The following is a 15,004-nucleotide window of genomic DNA, read 5'->3' as shown; positions in this document are numbered from 1 at the left end:
TGCTGACAATACGGAACATGGAAACATACCCTTATATTACAACTCCTGTGCTCAGACCACCACCGATATATAAAATTGCAGACGTTGCACTACACAGTTGTCTTAAAACACTATTATGAGGCAGGGTTGGAAGGAGTTAAACTTTTCCATTCTTACTCTGTTCTCACTCAATCTTGAAGGCAGCAAATGATCTTTTTTAAATTAATTCAGATTTTATTTTTTTTGGTCTGATAAGCATATCTCATCACTTTTTGTGAGCTACACCTCTTTTATAGATGATTATTTAATTAACGCAATTTATAAGATTGTAATCCTTTGGTCTAGTGAATGCACCTAAACTGAGCTAACATATCATAAACTGTATTAGTATGCTTTTAAAAAAGATGCAAGGCAAGAGGATATGGATTTTAGGAGGATAATTCCATTTAAATATTTATCTCAGTCCATCAAAGTAATTTTAATTGAGATTGTTACAACCACTTATAACAGCAGTTTGATCATCGTTCTTAGGGCTTCATTCCAGTTAATAAACATAAAATTTTTGACTAATATTCTGAGTCATCCAGTAGTTGACATACATTGTTTAATGAGCCATTCTGCCAAGAATTACTATCTCTTTTTAATTATATTTTCTAAGACTTTTTTTGGTAACTGCAAAGAGCAATTTGCACGCTTTTTACTGTAGTCTCAGAGATGTACGCTGGGCTTATATTGCGCAGATGACTGAATTCCACTCTTTTGCATTCTAAACAAACCATCTTCGGCTTTAAATCATGTATTAGTTTACAACTAATATTCCAACTTTCTTTCAGTGAATGTTTGCGGCATACTTACAGATGCTAGAATAATCTCTAATGTTTTTGCTCAATCTGCTCTGGAGATGGATGAAATAAATAGTTTAAACTAATTAATGTAACACCAGCTGTTACAAGTACTTGGCAGACGTCTGTGAGTTTTGATGGGCAGAGAGCGGCTGTTATACTTGACTTTATTTTAGTACAATGTTGATCACAGCTGAAATGAAATATGTGCCAAAGGAAAATGCCAATAGTACTTTCTCCATTAATCTAAATAATGAAACATATTTATGTTAAAGAAATATGTTTTTGTTGATATCGCATATTTCAGTGTAAATACACAGCTCCGTTGCAGACTGCGTCTGTAAATGGCGTTTCGCTCTAGATTCAATTTCCCAAATTGCTCCCATTGATACAGTATTTTAACCTGGATTTATTAAATGTATCACAACATAAAAAATACATCTCCAGGTTGCAAGATTTAAGAAAATAACTAAATATTGGAGCGAATAGCAGAAAATGTACAGCTCCTGTAATGTAATTGTGGACATTGCTGTCCCATGACTTTGTGTGATGAGATGGTAGGAACAGATGGAAAGAGGCTGCTCTGGAAACCTTTGATGGATAGAATGTGATGTCATCAAAAAGATGACAAGGATCATAATGGATGTGACCTCCATGACTGAACGGTAAACTTGTAAGGAATCTAAATGGTGAACCTTTGTGACACGAGCTAAATGGAAAAATGTTCACATTGCATTTCTTTATTGTTCTTTTAGCCCTTGTTTTCCTTACCGTTTCATTTCCTTTATAAGGAAGTACAAGTCATTGTTTGTATTAGCTAATAGACAAGTCTACGATTGTGCTGTATTACACAGTGTGAAATTTATATTATAGGCTGGTACGTTACTGAATGTCTTACATATTACAGTGTGTCAGAAATATTGTAATAAAACTATACCAGTATTAAGAATTATTAAAGAAAATCTTTTATCACTAGTGATTGAGGTCACACCCAGCCTACTGGAGCACCGAGAAGAGGCTAGATTCTACTAGTTAGCTCCCAATTAGATTACTGTCAACTGAATGATGGTTTGACTGATCGTTCGGGTGACATCTATCTCGGCAAGCTCTCCCATACACAGGAGTCCTCATTTGGCCATGTCACATGTCTGGTGATGGCTTATGTCCAGGAGACATTACTATTGGCAGTCTGAAATCAGGCATGCCGGGTCAATATTTCGCCCAGCAATAAATTGTCCGGAGCTCCCATGCACATTAGACTGTCAGTTGAACCTGTTGACATCGACAAGTTTGGTGGACATTAGTTTAATTTGTATGGAGGCTTTGATTCTGTTATGTTTCTATTGCAGCCAACCTTCCCCCTTTCTTTTACCCCTGGACGATTTTCCATTTTTGTTTTTTTCCTCCCCTTCTTTCAAGAGCCATAATTTTTTTTTTAATTTTTCCAGCCACATGACCATATGAGTGCCTGTTTTTTGCGGGACAAGTTGTACTTTTGAATGACACCATTCATTCTGCCACGTAGCACACTGAAAAATGGGGGAAAAAATTCACGCATGGTGAAATTGCAATTCCACAATGTTTTTTTTTGGATTTTTATTTACCATGTTCAATATACAGTAAAACAGTCTTGGCAATATGATTCCCAAGGTCAATAAGAGTACACAGATACCAACCATGTATAGGTTTTCTTTTATTTAAGTGGTGAAAAAAAATTAGAGGCTTGTCAAAACAAAATTTTGCTTTTGTTGCCACTTTCCGAGAGCCACAACATCCTCATTTTTTGGGTTCTGTAGATACAATGTTTTGATTGCCCGTTATTGCATTTTATTGCAATGTTGTGACAACAAAAAAGTGTAATTCTATCATTTTGTTTCTTTCTCGTTATGTCGTTTACCGATCAGATTAAAATATTTTACATTTTGATAGATCGGACATTTCTGCACTCTGCAATACCAAACTTGTATTTTTTTGTTTTGTTTTATTTTTACTGGGACAAAAGGAGGGTGATTTGAACTTTTGCTTTTTATATATTTTTATATTTTTTAAATCATTTATAATTTTTACTGTATTTAATAGTCCCCTTAAGAGGCTTGAAGCTGCACAAAAATCACTATTTCGTATGAACCCTGGCCATGAGCCGGTATTAACAGGAGGATCGTGGTGACAGGCGTAGAGGTCCACCCATGGCTGTTTGAGCTCATGACGTAAATATACGTGAAGGGGTTAAGAAGACATTATAGCTCCTTGGTAAAATGCATTTTGATAAAATTACAGCATTATGATTGTTTGTGCTGCAACTTATTGTGTCAATATTGAAGTCAAGATCCTGTCATTTTTTTGCAGTGGTCCCATGTAACATAATTGTGACCCAAATCACTGTATATGCTGAGATCCTAATGGGCAACATTAAGTTGCCATAAACTGAGTCATAATTGAATATTGTTTTTTATGGTCTGTAATATATTTTTTTTACTTTTGCTCAAAGTTTTTTCCAATGTCAAAATATAAAAATCTTCAAGTGTGATTGCATTTACTCACAATCACAAAGCAAGCACGTTTCATCCATTGGTATAATTGTACCAGGCCAGCCAGTACCAGGCTCTCACGCAGGAAAACGATGAAGAAATACATCAGGATAAGACTTTGCCAACAAACAGCAACCTTGTACGCCCTCAGAGTCCTCCTGGATGGAGAAAGAAAAATGTTGTGAAGAAGAAACGAAGAGTGGTGGTCATGGGGGATTCCCTGCTGAGAGGAACAGAGGCCGCTATCTGCAGACCGGATATAACTACAAGAGAAATGTGCTGTCTTCCAGGTGCAAAAATTAAAGATGTGTCTGACAGGATATCAGGACTCTTCAGACCTACAGATGACTACCCATTCCTGCTACTACATGTGGGGACAAATGACACCGCAAGAAACGACCTGGAAACCATCTGCAGAGACTTTGAAGACTTAGGCAAGAAAGTGAAAGAACTGGGAGCGCAGGTGGTCTTCTCTTCCATCCTCCCAGTGGATGGCCATGGAACAAGGAGGTGGAATAAGATTCTGCAGGTGAACAACTGGCTACGTCGATGGTGCCGTCAGCAACGATTTGGATTTCTGGATCACGGAGTGAACTACTTATACGATGGACTACTTGCTAGAGATGGGGTGCACCTTACGAAGACTGGAAAGCATGTATTTGGAAGTCGCCTTGCTACACTTGTAAGGAGAGCTTTAAACTAGAACAACATGGGAAGGGAAGCAAAAGACCAGAAAAAGCCATACACCTGACAAATGCTATTGAGAACTCTGCTATTAGAAGTGGAAAGGAAGAACAAAGACGAAAGAATCTAATTAATAAAAATATTGGAGAAAGAGAAACCAATCACAAACTAAAATGTTTCTATACTAATGCACAAAGCATGGGCAACAAACAAGGAGAATTGGAACTACTAACACAGGAACAGAAATATGATGTAATTGGAATCACTGAAACTTGGTGGGACAATACACATGATTGGAATACAAGACTAGAAGGATACAACTTATTTGCAAGAAACAGACTTGATGAACGAGGAGGGGGTGTCGCATTGTATGTTCGAAACGCGTATATCTGCACAGAGATTGAAGCTTCAGAGACTGGGAGTTCTGTGGAAACTGTTTGGGTAAGAATACAAGGACAGAACAATGGAAAGGACACCATTGTAGGCATTTACTACAGGCCGCCTGTGCAAGCCGAAGATATAGATGAACTCTTTATGCATCAGATGGCCAAGTTCTCCAAAAAATATGACATAGTTGTCATGGGAGATTTCAACTATCCAGACATTTGTTGGGAATCTCTCTCAGGCAAAACTAACAGGTCAAGGAAATTCTTATCCTCTCTTGCTGACAACTTTATCTTCCAAAAGGTAGGGGAGAAAACAAGGGGAACTGCTACCTTGGATCTAATCCTTATAAACAGGGAGGAAATGGTTGAGGAGGTAAAAGTGGCTGGGACCCTAGGAGGTAGCGACCATGCTATTTTAGAATTTTGGATTACTAGAGGTGGAAGACCTGTGAAGACTCAGACGTCAAGGTTAGATTTCAGAAAGGCAGATTTTAAGGGATTCAGAAAGAGAATTGGAGGGATCCAATGGCTGGATATCCTTAAAGACAAAAATGTCCAGGAAGGATGGGAAATCTTGAAAAATGAAATTCTCAAAGCACAGTTGTTAACAATTCCGAAAAGAGGGAAGAATAGGAAGCATTTAAGGAAACCAGGATGGATGAACACAGAACTTAAGCACATGCTAAAAAGGAAGAAAAAAATGTTTATAAAATGGAAAGAGGGAGGCATATCTAAAGAAGAATATAATGCTGTCTGCAGAACCTGCAGGGCACAAATCAGCTGAAAATGAACTGAGGCTTGCAAGAGATGTCAAAAGCAATAATAAAGGATTTTGGGGATATGTCAAAAGTAAAAGAAAAGTCAAAGATGCTATAGGATTTTTACAGGATGAAAATGATGAAATGGTAAGACAGGATGTTGAGAAGGCTGAACTTTTAAATTCCTATTTTGCATCTGTTTTCTCTCAGAAAGGAAATGCAACATCAACTGTTATTCACTGTCCTATTAAGGGAATAGAAGAATCCAGGATATCTATAAACAGAAAGATAGTGAGGAAACACTTAGCTAACCTAAATGAATTCAAGTCTCCAGGTCCAGATGAATTACACCCCAGAGTACTGAAGGAGATAGCAGAAGAAATTTTTGAACCCCTCTCCATAATCTTTGAAAATTCTTGGAGAACAGGAGAAGTGCCAGAAGACTGGAGAAGAGCAAATGTTGTTCCTATCTTCAAAAAGGGGAAGAAGGTGGACCCAGGCAACTATAGGCCGGTGAGCCTGACTTCTATACCAGGAAAGATCTTTGAACAAATTATTAAACAACATGTATGTCAATACCTGGATAAGAATGAAGTGATTAAACAGAGTCAGCATGGGTTTCTAACTAATAAGTCATGTCAGACTAACTTAATTTCCTTCTATGACGGTATCACTGATTGGGTGGATCAAGGAAATGCTGTAGATATAGTATATCTTGACTTCAGCAAAGCATTTGACAAAGTCTCTCATACAATCCTTATTGAAAAAATGACTAAGTATGGAATGGACAAGGCAACTGTTAGGTGGATTCATAGCTGGCTTAGTGATCGGACCCAAAGAGTGGTCGTAAATGGCTGCACATCCAGTTGGAAGAATGTCTCAAGTGGGGTACCACAGGGCTCTGTCCTGGGCCCTGTATTGTTCAACATCTTTATCAACGATTTAGATGAAGGAATTGAGGGTAAACTGATTAAATTTGCTGATGACACAAAGCTAGGAGGGATAGCTAATACTAGAGAAGAGAGAGAGAGGATTCAAAAAGATTTAAATAAACTGGAGAAGTGGGCAGCAACTAACAGAATGGTTTTTAACAGGGAGAAATGCAAAGTACTACATCTGGGCAATAAAAATGAAAAAAGCATATATAGAATGGGAGGAATAGGGCTAAGTGACAGCACATGTGAAAAAGACTTGGGTATACTAATAGATCACAGACTGAATATGAGTCAACAGTGTGATGCAGCAGCAAAAAAGGCAAATGCAATTCTAGGATGTATTAACAGAAGCATACAGTCTAGATCACGTGAAGTCATTATTTCCCTCTACTCCTCTTTGGTCAGACCTCATCTGGAATATTGTGTCCAGTTTTGGGCACCACATTTTAAAAAAGACATCAACAAACTGGAGCAAGTTCAGAAAAGAGCGACCAGAATGGTGACCGGTCTGCAAACCCTGTCTTATGAGGAAAGGTTGCAGGATTTGGGAATGTTTAGTTTGCAAAAGAGAAGACTGAGAGGAGACTTAATAGCTGTCTACAAATATCTAAAGGGCTGTCACATTGTAGAAGGATCAACTTTATTCTCATTTGCACAAGGAAAGACTAGAAGCAATGGGATGAAACTGAATGGGAAGAGACACAGATTAGATATTAGAAAAAACTTTTTGACAGTTAGAGTGATCAATGAGTGGAACAGGCTGCCACGAGAAGTGGTGAGTTCTCCTTCAATGGAAGTCTTCAAACAGAGGCTGGACAGACATCTGACTGGGATGATTTAGCGAATCCTGCTTTGAGCAGGGGGTTGGACCAGATGGCCCAGGAGGTCCCTTCCAACTCTACGATTCTATGATTCTATGATTCTATGTATAATATGGCATGTAAGGACTTTTCTCATTTCTTTGGTGATATGGTTAGTTGTCAAAAATCGGTGATTAATTAATCATTGACTCAATCACTGTTCAATACGTCTTGTCAGCATCGTATAATCACTTCCAGATCTTTAAGATTCTGCTTTTTTAACCGTTGAATATGAATGGATCGTGGCATTTTTGGAGGAGGAAAAGCTACATTTAAACTGTGAGCTGATTTGTAGGAATAAACAAAATACTTATCTGTCCTTCTCTGTTTCCATTTGTTTAAGAAAGGAGCATAAATGCATAAATATCACAGACACATGAAAAGCTGAACAAGATCAATTGTTTTCATTTAATAGGATGCTTTCATGCAATGACCAGGACAAAATAAATAATGCGGGAGTATTTTGAAATGGAAAGAGACTAATCAGTCATTTACAAGAGACATTTTTATATTGCATTAAACATCTGTTGTATAATTGTAACCTGCAGATCTACGTTCACCTTAGATGTACTGATCTGTAATACTGATTCATGCATCTTGTTTAATGTGCTTGGAAGATTTAAGAAGGTATTTAATATTGTAATCTGTAAAGAACAATGTGCTACAAGTTATACGCTGTATTTTCAGATTTAAAGGGATCCTGCCTTGTAACATAAAGCTAATAATCTGCAGGTTAAAAGTGTTCTGACAATGTGTGGCATCTGCACTGAGAGCCCCACTGCCAGGAGGAATTCAACTTCATTCTCACCAGCAGTATTGCGCTTCCAGTCATAGAGTGGCGCCGACACAGTTTCAATCACCGCTCTGTGTATAGTAAGTGGCGTCTGTAACTACGTCTCCAGCACTGACTGACAGTAGGATCAGCATTAGAGCCCTCTGTCAGTCAGTGCCGGGGTCGTGGTGCTCTCTATACACAGAGGGGTGACTGAAATCATGCCAGAATCACCCTTGAAATGATTGAAATAGTGTGGCTTCTCAGGGGAATAATGTCTAGTAAAAGGTAGAAAAGTGAAAAAAAAAGATTTTAAAAAATCTAAAAAAAAAAAAAAATCCCACAAAAGTTGAAATCATCACCCCATTGAAAATATAACAGTAAAAAAAATATATACACATACTTGGTATCGCTGCGTTCAAAGATGTCCAAACTATCAAAATATAAAATTAATTAACCTGATTTGTAAACAGCGCAACAAAAAAAGATCAAAATGCCAGAATTATGTTTTTTTGACCGGTGTAGCATTGTATTAAGATGCAATAAGTGACTATCAAAATATCGTATGTACCCCAAAAATATATCAATAAAAACATCAGCAAGGCAAGCACATAATAAGTAGAGATGGGCAGACCCGAACAGTAAAGTTCGGGGTCTGTACCGAAAACCTACTGTTCAGGCTCAAACCCAGAACATGAACTTCAGTAGGAAGTCCTTGTTACCTTCTTTGGCTCCCCAAACTTTGAGTGTTTCCCATGCTGTCATCTACATGGCAATGCGAGAAGCACTGGCAGCTCTGATCGGTGATAAGATTATTACCACTGCAAAGTTTACCACTGGTCACATGTGTCAGCTGATGGGAGTACTACTCCCATCAGCCTACACCTGCTGTCGCTGATAACAGGGAGAGTAGGTGGTGGCTGGTGGGAGTATTTGTCACCCGTGTCCTGCGTTCCCCTCTATTTTTGATAGCCAGCATAGCAGAACTGACAGCTGCAGGCTGAAACCCTCAGCTGTCAGCTTTATCATGGCTGGTTGTCAAGAATAGAGCGGTCCCCACCCCATTTTTGACAATCAGTCAAGCTAAAGAATACAGCTGTAGGCAGGTATTCTCAGGCTGGTAAAGGGCCATGGATATTGCCCCTAAAGCCAAAAAATAGCAGCCCGCAACCATCCCAGAAAAAGCACATCACTCCATTTTTTTAATGTATTTATTTATAGCGCAGGCATCAGCAGATGAATACTCCCATTTGTTGCAAAATTGCTGCGATTTTATTGTCTCTTGTGCATGCTGATAGAGATTGGTGTCCCTCAAAAAAATATGATGCAACTTCCTTAGGTTTGTGCACCAAAAACACAGCAAAACCTGATACCTGCACTGTTTTTGTTCTTAATCGTTGTTTTCTATGGGTGAGAAAACAATGCAAAAATGCTGAAAGAAGTGACATGCTGCAGTTTTCAAAAACATAGTTGTCCAATTCAGTCAGGAAATAAAACCAATGTGTGTGTATGAGATTTCTGATATCTCTTTGTCTTTGCTGGTACTGTAAAATGCAGCTTAAAATTGGCATTAAAAAAAACAGCAGCAAAAACGCAACGTGTGAACATAGCCTTAAATTGGAGGCTCACAAACGTTCAGCATGGACACATTGTAAACTTTATATATTCTTTTCTAGTTTTCTTCAGCATGCAATCATGCATGCCTAATACAAGTTATGTGCATGAACTGTACCACGGGGCTGCTCATAGACATATTGTAGTGCATGACACTTGCAGTCCATAGGAATACTTTGAATTGTACATACCTACAACTTTCTTATCACTTGATAAATGTATCATTAAAATATACATGGGCTGACAGTTGCTCTTCAATCTGTCACATGTAACTTGCACAACAGCTGAAGTCAGAGCTGTCACATAACAGAAAGTACATACGTAGCCCCCAGATTGTCAAGATTCTCAATGCAATGGTCAGTAAGGAATAATAACATGGAGCTATCTGGATATTAGCGCAAATGTAGTACACAAACTTGTTAAACCTTCAAGATGAGTTCACATCTGCATTGTAGGCTCTGCTTAGAGCATCGATCTAAGATTCTGTCATATTTGATGGTAAGAACAGTGCGGTATTTTTTTCATTAAAATGAAAGCTAGAATAGATACCATTATAATTCTGTGGGGTTCATCAGGACCATTGGTGTCTAACAGATGAACGTTTTGGAACTCCCGTGGCAGAGCAGAGAGCTGAATATTGAAACGTAGCGTGCATGTGCGCTCAGCATAACTTTATTTCTAATAAAAGCATTAAAAAATACAGTGCTAAGAAAATATTTGTCCTGCCATATATCCATCCTCAGTTACCTATAGGTAAGATAAGCAGCTTTACAGCTAATTGATATGTAAATAATCTCCAGAACACATGCCAGTGTAAGGCATTGCATTGGCATAAAGTCTGAATGACAACTTAAACTATACAGTAGAAATTTTCCCCTGGAGCAATGTATTTTATTTTACTAAGCACTTCACTCTCATTGCACGGATACTTTTATATTGCATTTTATCAGCCCCAGTGGCACATTTGTCGAGGTTTACCACCCATTTTCCAGCTTTACAGAACCGGACACAAGTTTTATTAAGCTTAGCAATTCAGTGTATTATTTTACTTTGCTGGTGGATTTGATGGAATCTGATTTGTTGTTACTGTGAGATTACATTGTGCACATTACTGCAGATAGCTTTATTTTCTATTAGATTTGTAGGTTTGCACTCTTTGAACAAATAGAATCATAGCAGCAATCTTTGTGTTTAACTGTGTAGTTTGATACGGATGTTAATACAAATGTAAGCATAAAATATGAAAGAGAAAATGGATGGCACCGCTATTACCGTATTAGGTCCCAGCTGTGAACTGTGGTCATGCTGTTGGCTTGCCTTCAGCAACGGGTGCTCGTCCTTATGAAACTACAGCAATATCCAGAATCCAATAGAGAAAAGAAGGACCACACTCACCGGGCTAGTGAAGAAAAAACTTGCTGCTTTATTAGCACATTAGAAAGTTTCTGGCCGGGGGAGTGAGAGCAGGATGGTGCATGGAGCTGACAACGGCCGTTTCGCGCTGAACCAGCGCTGCAACGGCTTTTTTTTTTTTCTTCACTAGACCGGTGAGTTCGTTCCTTCTTTTCTCTGTTGGATTCTGTATACAAATGTAAGCATACTTACACTAGAGTACCGTGCCAAAGTTTTAGGCAGCGATGGGAAATAATAAGCAAAGAATGTTTTAAAAGCAGAAGCGTTAGCGGTTTATTTTTTATCAATTAACAAAATTCAAAGTAAACAAAAGAGAAATCTAGATTAATCCTTTTTGTGAGAATTTTTCTTCTAAACAGCAAGAAATCATCAATTCTTCTACGTATACATGCTAACAATTTTAGAAGGAATTGGACAGGGCGGTTGTTCTAAACATCTTAGAAGAGTAACCACAGATCTTTTGTGAATGTAGGGTTGCACAAATTCAGTTTCTTAATGTAACACCAGGCAGGCTCATTAATGCTGAGATCACTTACAGAACTCCTTGGTCTTCTTTATAGTAAATATAGTTCTTAATGACATTGTCTGTATGTTTCCGGTCATAGTCTTGCTAATCAGATACTTCTCTGAATGACATTTCATGGTAGTTAAGTATCTACATTTATTTCTCAGCATTGAGGACACCATTAATCCTGATCAAATCCTTAAATCCATTTGCTAAATTGCAGCTGCAAATTTACAAGGAACCTCCACCATGCTTCACTGTTGCCTGTAGACACCGATTATTGTACTGCACTCAAGCCCTTCGTTGAAAAAATTATGTTTTTAAGTTTTAATGCATGGTAATTCCACTTGGCATTGTCAAAGGTATGGTTTTCTTCCATGAAGACCACTTCTGACCAGACATCTCTAAAGAGTAGATGGATGTACCAGGGTTGCATAGGTTACAGCCATTTCTTATCTAATAGCATTGCTGGATATCTTCTGATTTTGAAAGGAAGTAAACATGAATTCCCGATTCATCAAGACTGGTGTTTTTCATGCTGGTCTTGATGAGAGGCCATGTTGGAGTCAGATGTTACAGATAAAATAAGAGGCACATGCCTCTTAATGAATCTGAAGCATCTGGTGAGTGGCATGCACCTCTGTGCACCATGCCACAAATCTTACTGCAGTCCTTGACTTCAATAAGATTTCTGACATAGGTAACACCGCAGCTCATCATGAATTTGACGAGCTGTGCCATTCTGCCTACAGCGCACCAAACTATTTTCAAGAATGCTGATTTTCATTTATGGCTTAAATTGTAGTATCACCCAAAGAACTACCTAATCATTGGGACAATGGAATATTGCTATATTGATAGATTATCGAGAATAAATACATGTATCAAAAAATGTAGGTACAGTTTTTGTGAAAAAACTTTACACTATCAGCGAACATGGCACATCGCATACACAATGACATCTTTTATTTGCTTATTCTTTCAAGTAGATGTCTAAAAGCCTAAATATTAACAGACAGCAGTGTTTTTTCCGTCCATTAAATATCCTCCATTATTTGTCAAGCTCTGCACAGTACAACACAAACTAGAATTAGATAATTGGGAGGTAGTCATAAAGTCAGTTTGAATATATTATCACAAGTATATGTGAGATAATATTTGTTTTAGAAAGATTCTCTTGCATTGTAAACTCAGTCTCATTAGAGACCGCATTTAAAAGGCTTATAAAGTTACTCATTAATGTTATCTTGTTGTATCTCCACAGCTTTTTCATTAAAGAAAATTCAGCAGAAAGCATTTTCTCTTGATAGCAAGAACCAATTTGCAATAAATGTTCTGGAAACCACTAGGGAAACCATTACTGAGGTCTAATAAAAACAGACAAGCGTAACTTGTTCTATATTTTTGTTTCAATCACATACAGATGAGACCCCGCTCTCAACACCAACTGCGAGAGACAGCTTTGACAAACTCTCTCTGTCTGGACATGGGCAACCGCTACCTCCTGGTTTTCCTTCTCCCTTTCTTTTTCCTGATGGGCTGTCTTCAATAGAGACACTTCTGACTAATATCCAGGTAGGCCTATCATCTGATGAACATAAATAATATTCTAAAAAATAAATATCAACATACTGGTGAGTATTCGTGCAATATCCCTCTCAAACATACATATATATCTATATATACTGTATATATGAATAAGCTTAAAAAATTAATGAGCCTTTTGAAATCTTTCCTCAACGGATCCGGCGAAAGCTGCTGCCGGATCCAGATTTCTCTGCGACAAAAAACCAGACAGCTCCGCATCCAGCGCTTCCGTTTTTTTGCTGTAATGGAAGCCTATGGGCGCCGGATCCGGAAAAAGACGGATCTGGCCACCGGATCCGTTTTTTTAAGTCTGCGCATGCTCAGATCCAATTGGCCAGCCCCTAGGAAACAGATATAAACCTGCCAGACGGCTCAGGCAGAAAAACGTATCCGTTTCTTCAGTTCTCCAAAATTTACTCCGGTTCCGTTTTTTTAACAAATAGTCGGATCCTGCCTGTCGGTAAAAAGCTGATGTGTGAAAGTAGCCTAAGATTTCAATAAAGGTCGCATAAGCAGTTGCAATTTGAGGTGTTTTTAATCTATGGACGCCAAATACACAGCGTGCCATTGCCTGAAGCATGTCTTCAGATACAGCATATAGTCTGAGATGCCCTTGTCCAAAGAAACAATTGAGATGCTGCTTTTCTGTATTTCACCACAAAATATATCAGTAAAAAAATATATGCTGTATATATATATTTAAAGCCATCAATGACTCATTTTAGTTAGGTAGAGTGATTTATATACATGTCAAATCGAATCAAAATTAGTTCAACTTTATAAACATAAAACTTAATAAAAATGTAATTCTTTCAGAAATCCCTTTAGTTGAAATTCCAGAAAATAATCACTTTAAACACAAAGATATTTTGTTCATTCTACATGTATTGCATGCTTTTCATTTAAGTAGTTTATTCAGCTTCTGATAATACAACCAATCAACACATTAAGTGGTGCCAACATTGGCATCTTGCTAAATAATCTCTAGACATTGCGTAGAGAGTACATCTTTCAAAGATAAGTCAACAAGATCAATCAGAGCAGAAAATTAGAATTTAGTATCTCTGAATTAAAATAAAGCTAAACTAAATTTTTAATTGGGGTGATCTAAAGGGGCACTTCATGTAATGATCTCTTTCATTTGTTGCTAATTGTTTGTTGCTGATGAAGTACAGTAAAACAAAGAGCATTGCTCAATAATGCAAGTAGTTTCAAATGAAAGATTTGCTGTCCTGTTACAACAAAAAGGCAGCATCTGAACACAGCTTTATTGTACATTTTTCCAAGTTTTCTCTGTGTTCTCATGACAGTGAGCAATGTAACAGCCGACAATGTGACCTAGATTTTATTTTTTATTATGTAGTCAATAATCCTAAAGGATGTTCTATATTCAATAGGAATGTAGCTTTTATTTATACTATATATGTTTCTGGAGGTTATTAGAACTAAATATACTATATCAAGCATCGATCATGGAGCACACATCCCTTGGACTTCCCATCTTTCCACTGACCACTAGATTCCATTTTTATATCATGGAAAATATTCACACAAATATTTTAAAAATGGGGATCCCAACTATTAGATACTCATCCATGGGGAGAATAGTCCCCTGTGTGCTCTTTTTCTACCAGGTAAGGGGGCCCCATGTTTAGTGTGTTATTATTGGATTTGTGAAGGTCTGCAATACTGATAGCCTATAACTAAGAATGGTCATCAATATCAGATTGATAGAGGTATGATTTTGAGTACTCCCACCAATCAATCTGGTTCCAGAAGTACACAGTGTATGGAGCTAGAACCCCTTAACTTTATAGTGGCATCCTGGAGTACTGCAGCTCAGAACCAGATCCAGTTGAGAAATACAGTAGTCAAGAATGGTCACGATACAACTTTTTCTATATTGGTGGGAGTTTTAGTGGCAGCAAAACTTGTTACCAACTGATTGGTGTGGTGGTGCCAGGTGTAGCACCTCATTGATCTGATATTGTTGACCTACTTTTAGGATCGGTCATCAATATCATACTCCTGGACAAACCCTCTAACTCCCATATTCTTGAATATAAAGATGCACAAATTAGGGCCACTTTTCTAATAAAACTCATCCTAAAGGTTCCAGCCTACAATTGCCTTAACTTGCC

General features: G+C 37.8%; 1 protein-coding gene across 7 annotated transcripts in view; it reads left to right on the top strand.

Annotated features, from left to right (window-relative positions):
- DACH1 (dachshund family transcription factor 1) overlaps positions 1-15,004 on the top strand; it is a 502,896-nt gene that overhangs the window by 433,641 nt on the left and 54,251 nt on the right. For all 7 annotated transcript variants that reach the window (XM_073580370.1, XM_073580369.1, XM_073580368.1 and 4 more), the window contains one exon: positions 12,700-12,851. In XM_073580370.1, the coding sequence (XP_073436471.1) occupies positions 12,700-12,851 (152 nt within the window). The remainder of the gene's footprint in view (positions 1-12,699; positions 12,852-15,004) is intronic.

This window comes from Dendrobates tinctorius, unplaced genomic scaffold (assembly GCF_039654945.1).
Source record: "Dendrobates tinctorius isolate UK_male_01 unplaced genomic scaffold, ASM3965494v1 ptg000064l, whole genome shotgun sequence".
NCBI lineage: Eukaryota > Metazoa > Chordata > Amphibia > Anura > Dendrobatidae > Dendrobates > Dendrobates tinctorius.
The sequence above is the reverse complement of the archived record's forward strand: the minus strand, read 5'-3'. Positions and strand labels throughout refer to the sequence as shown.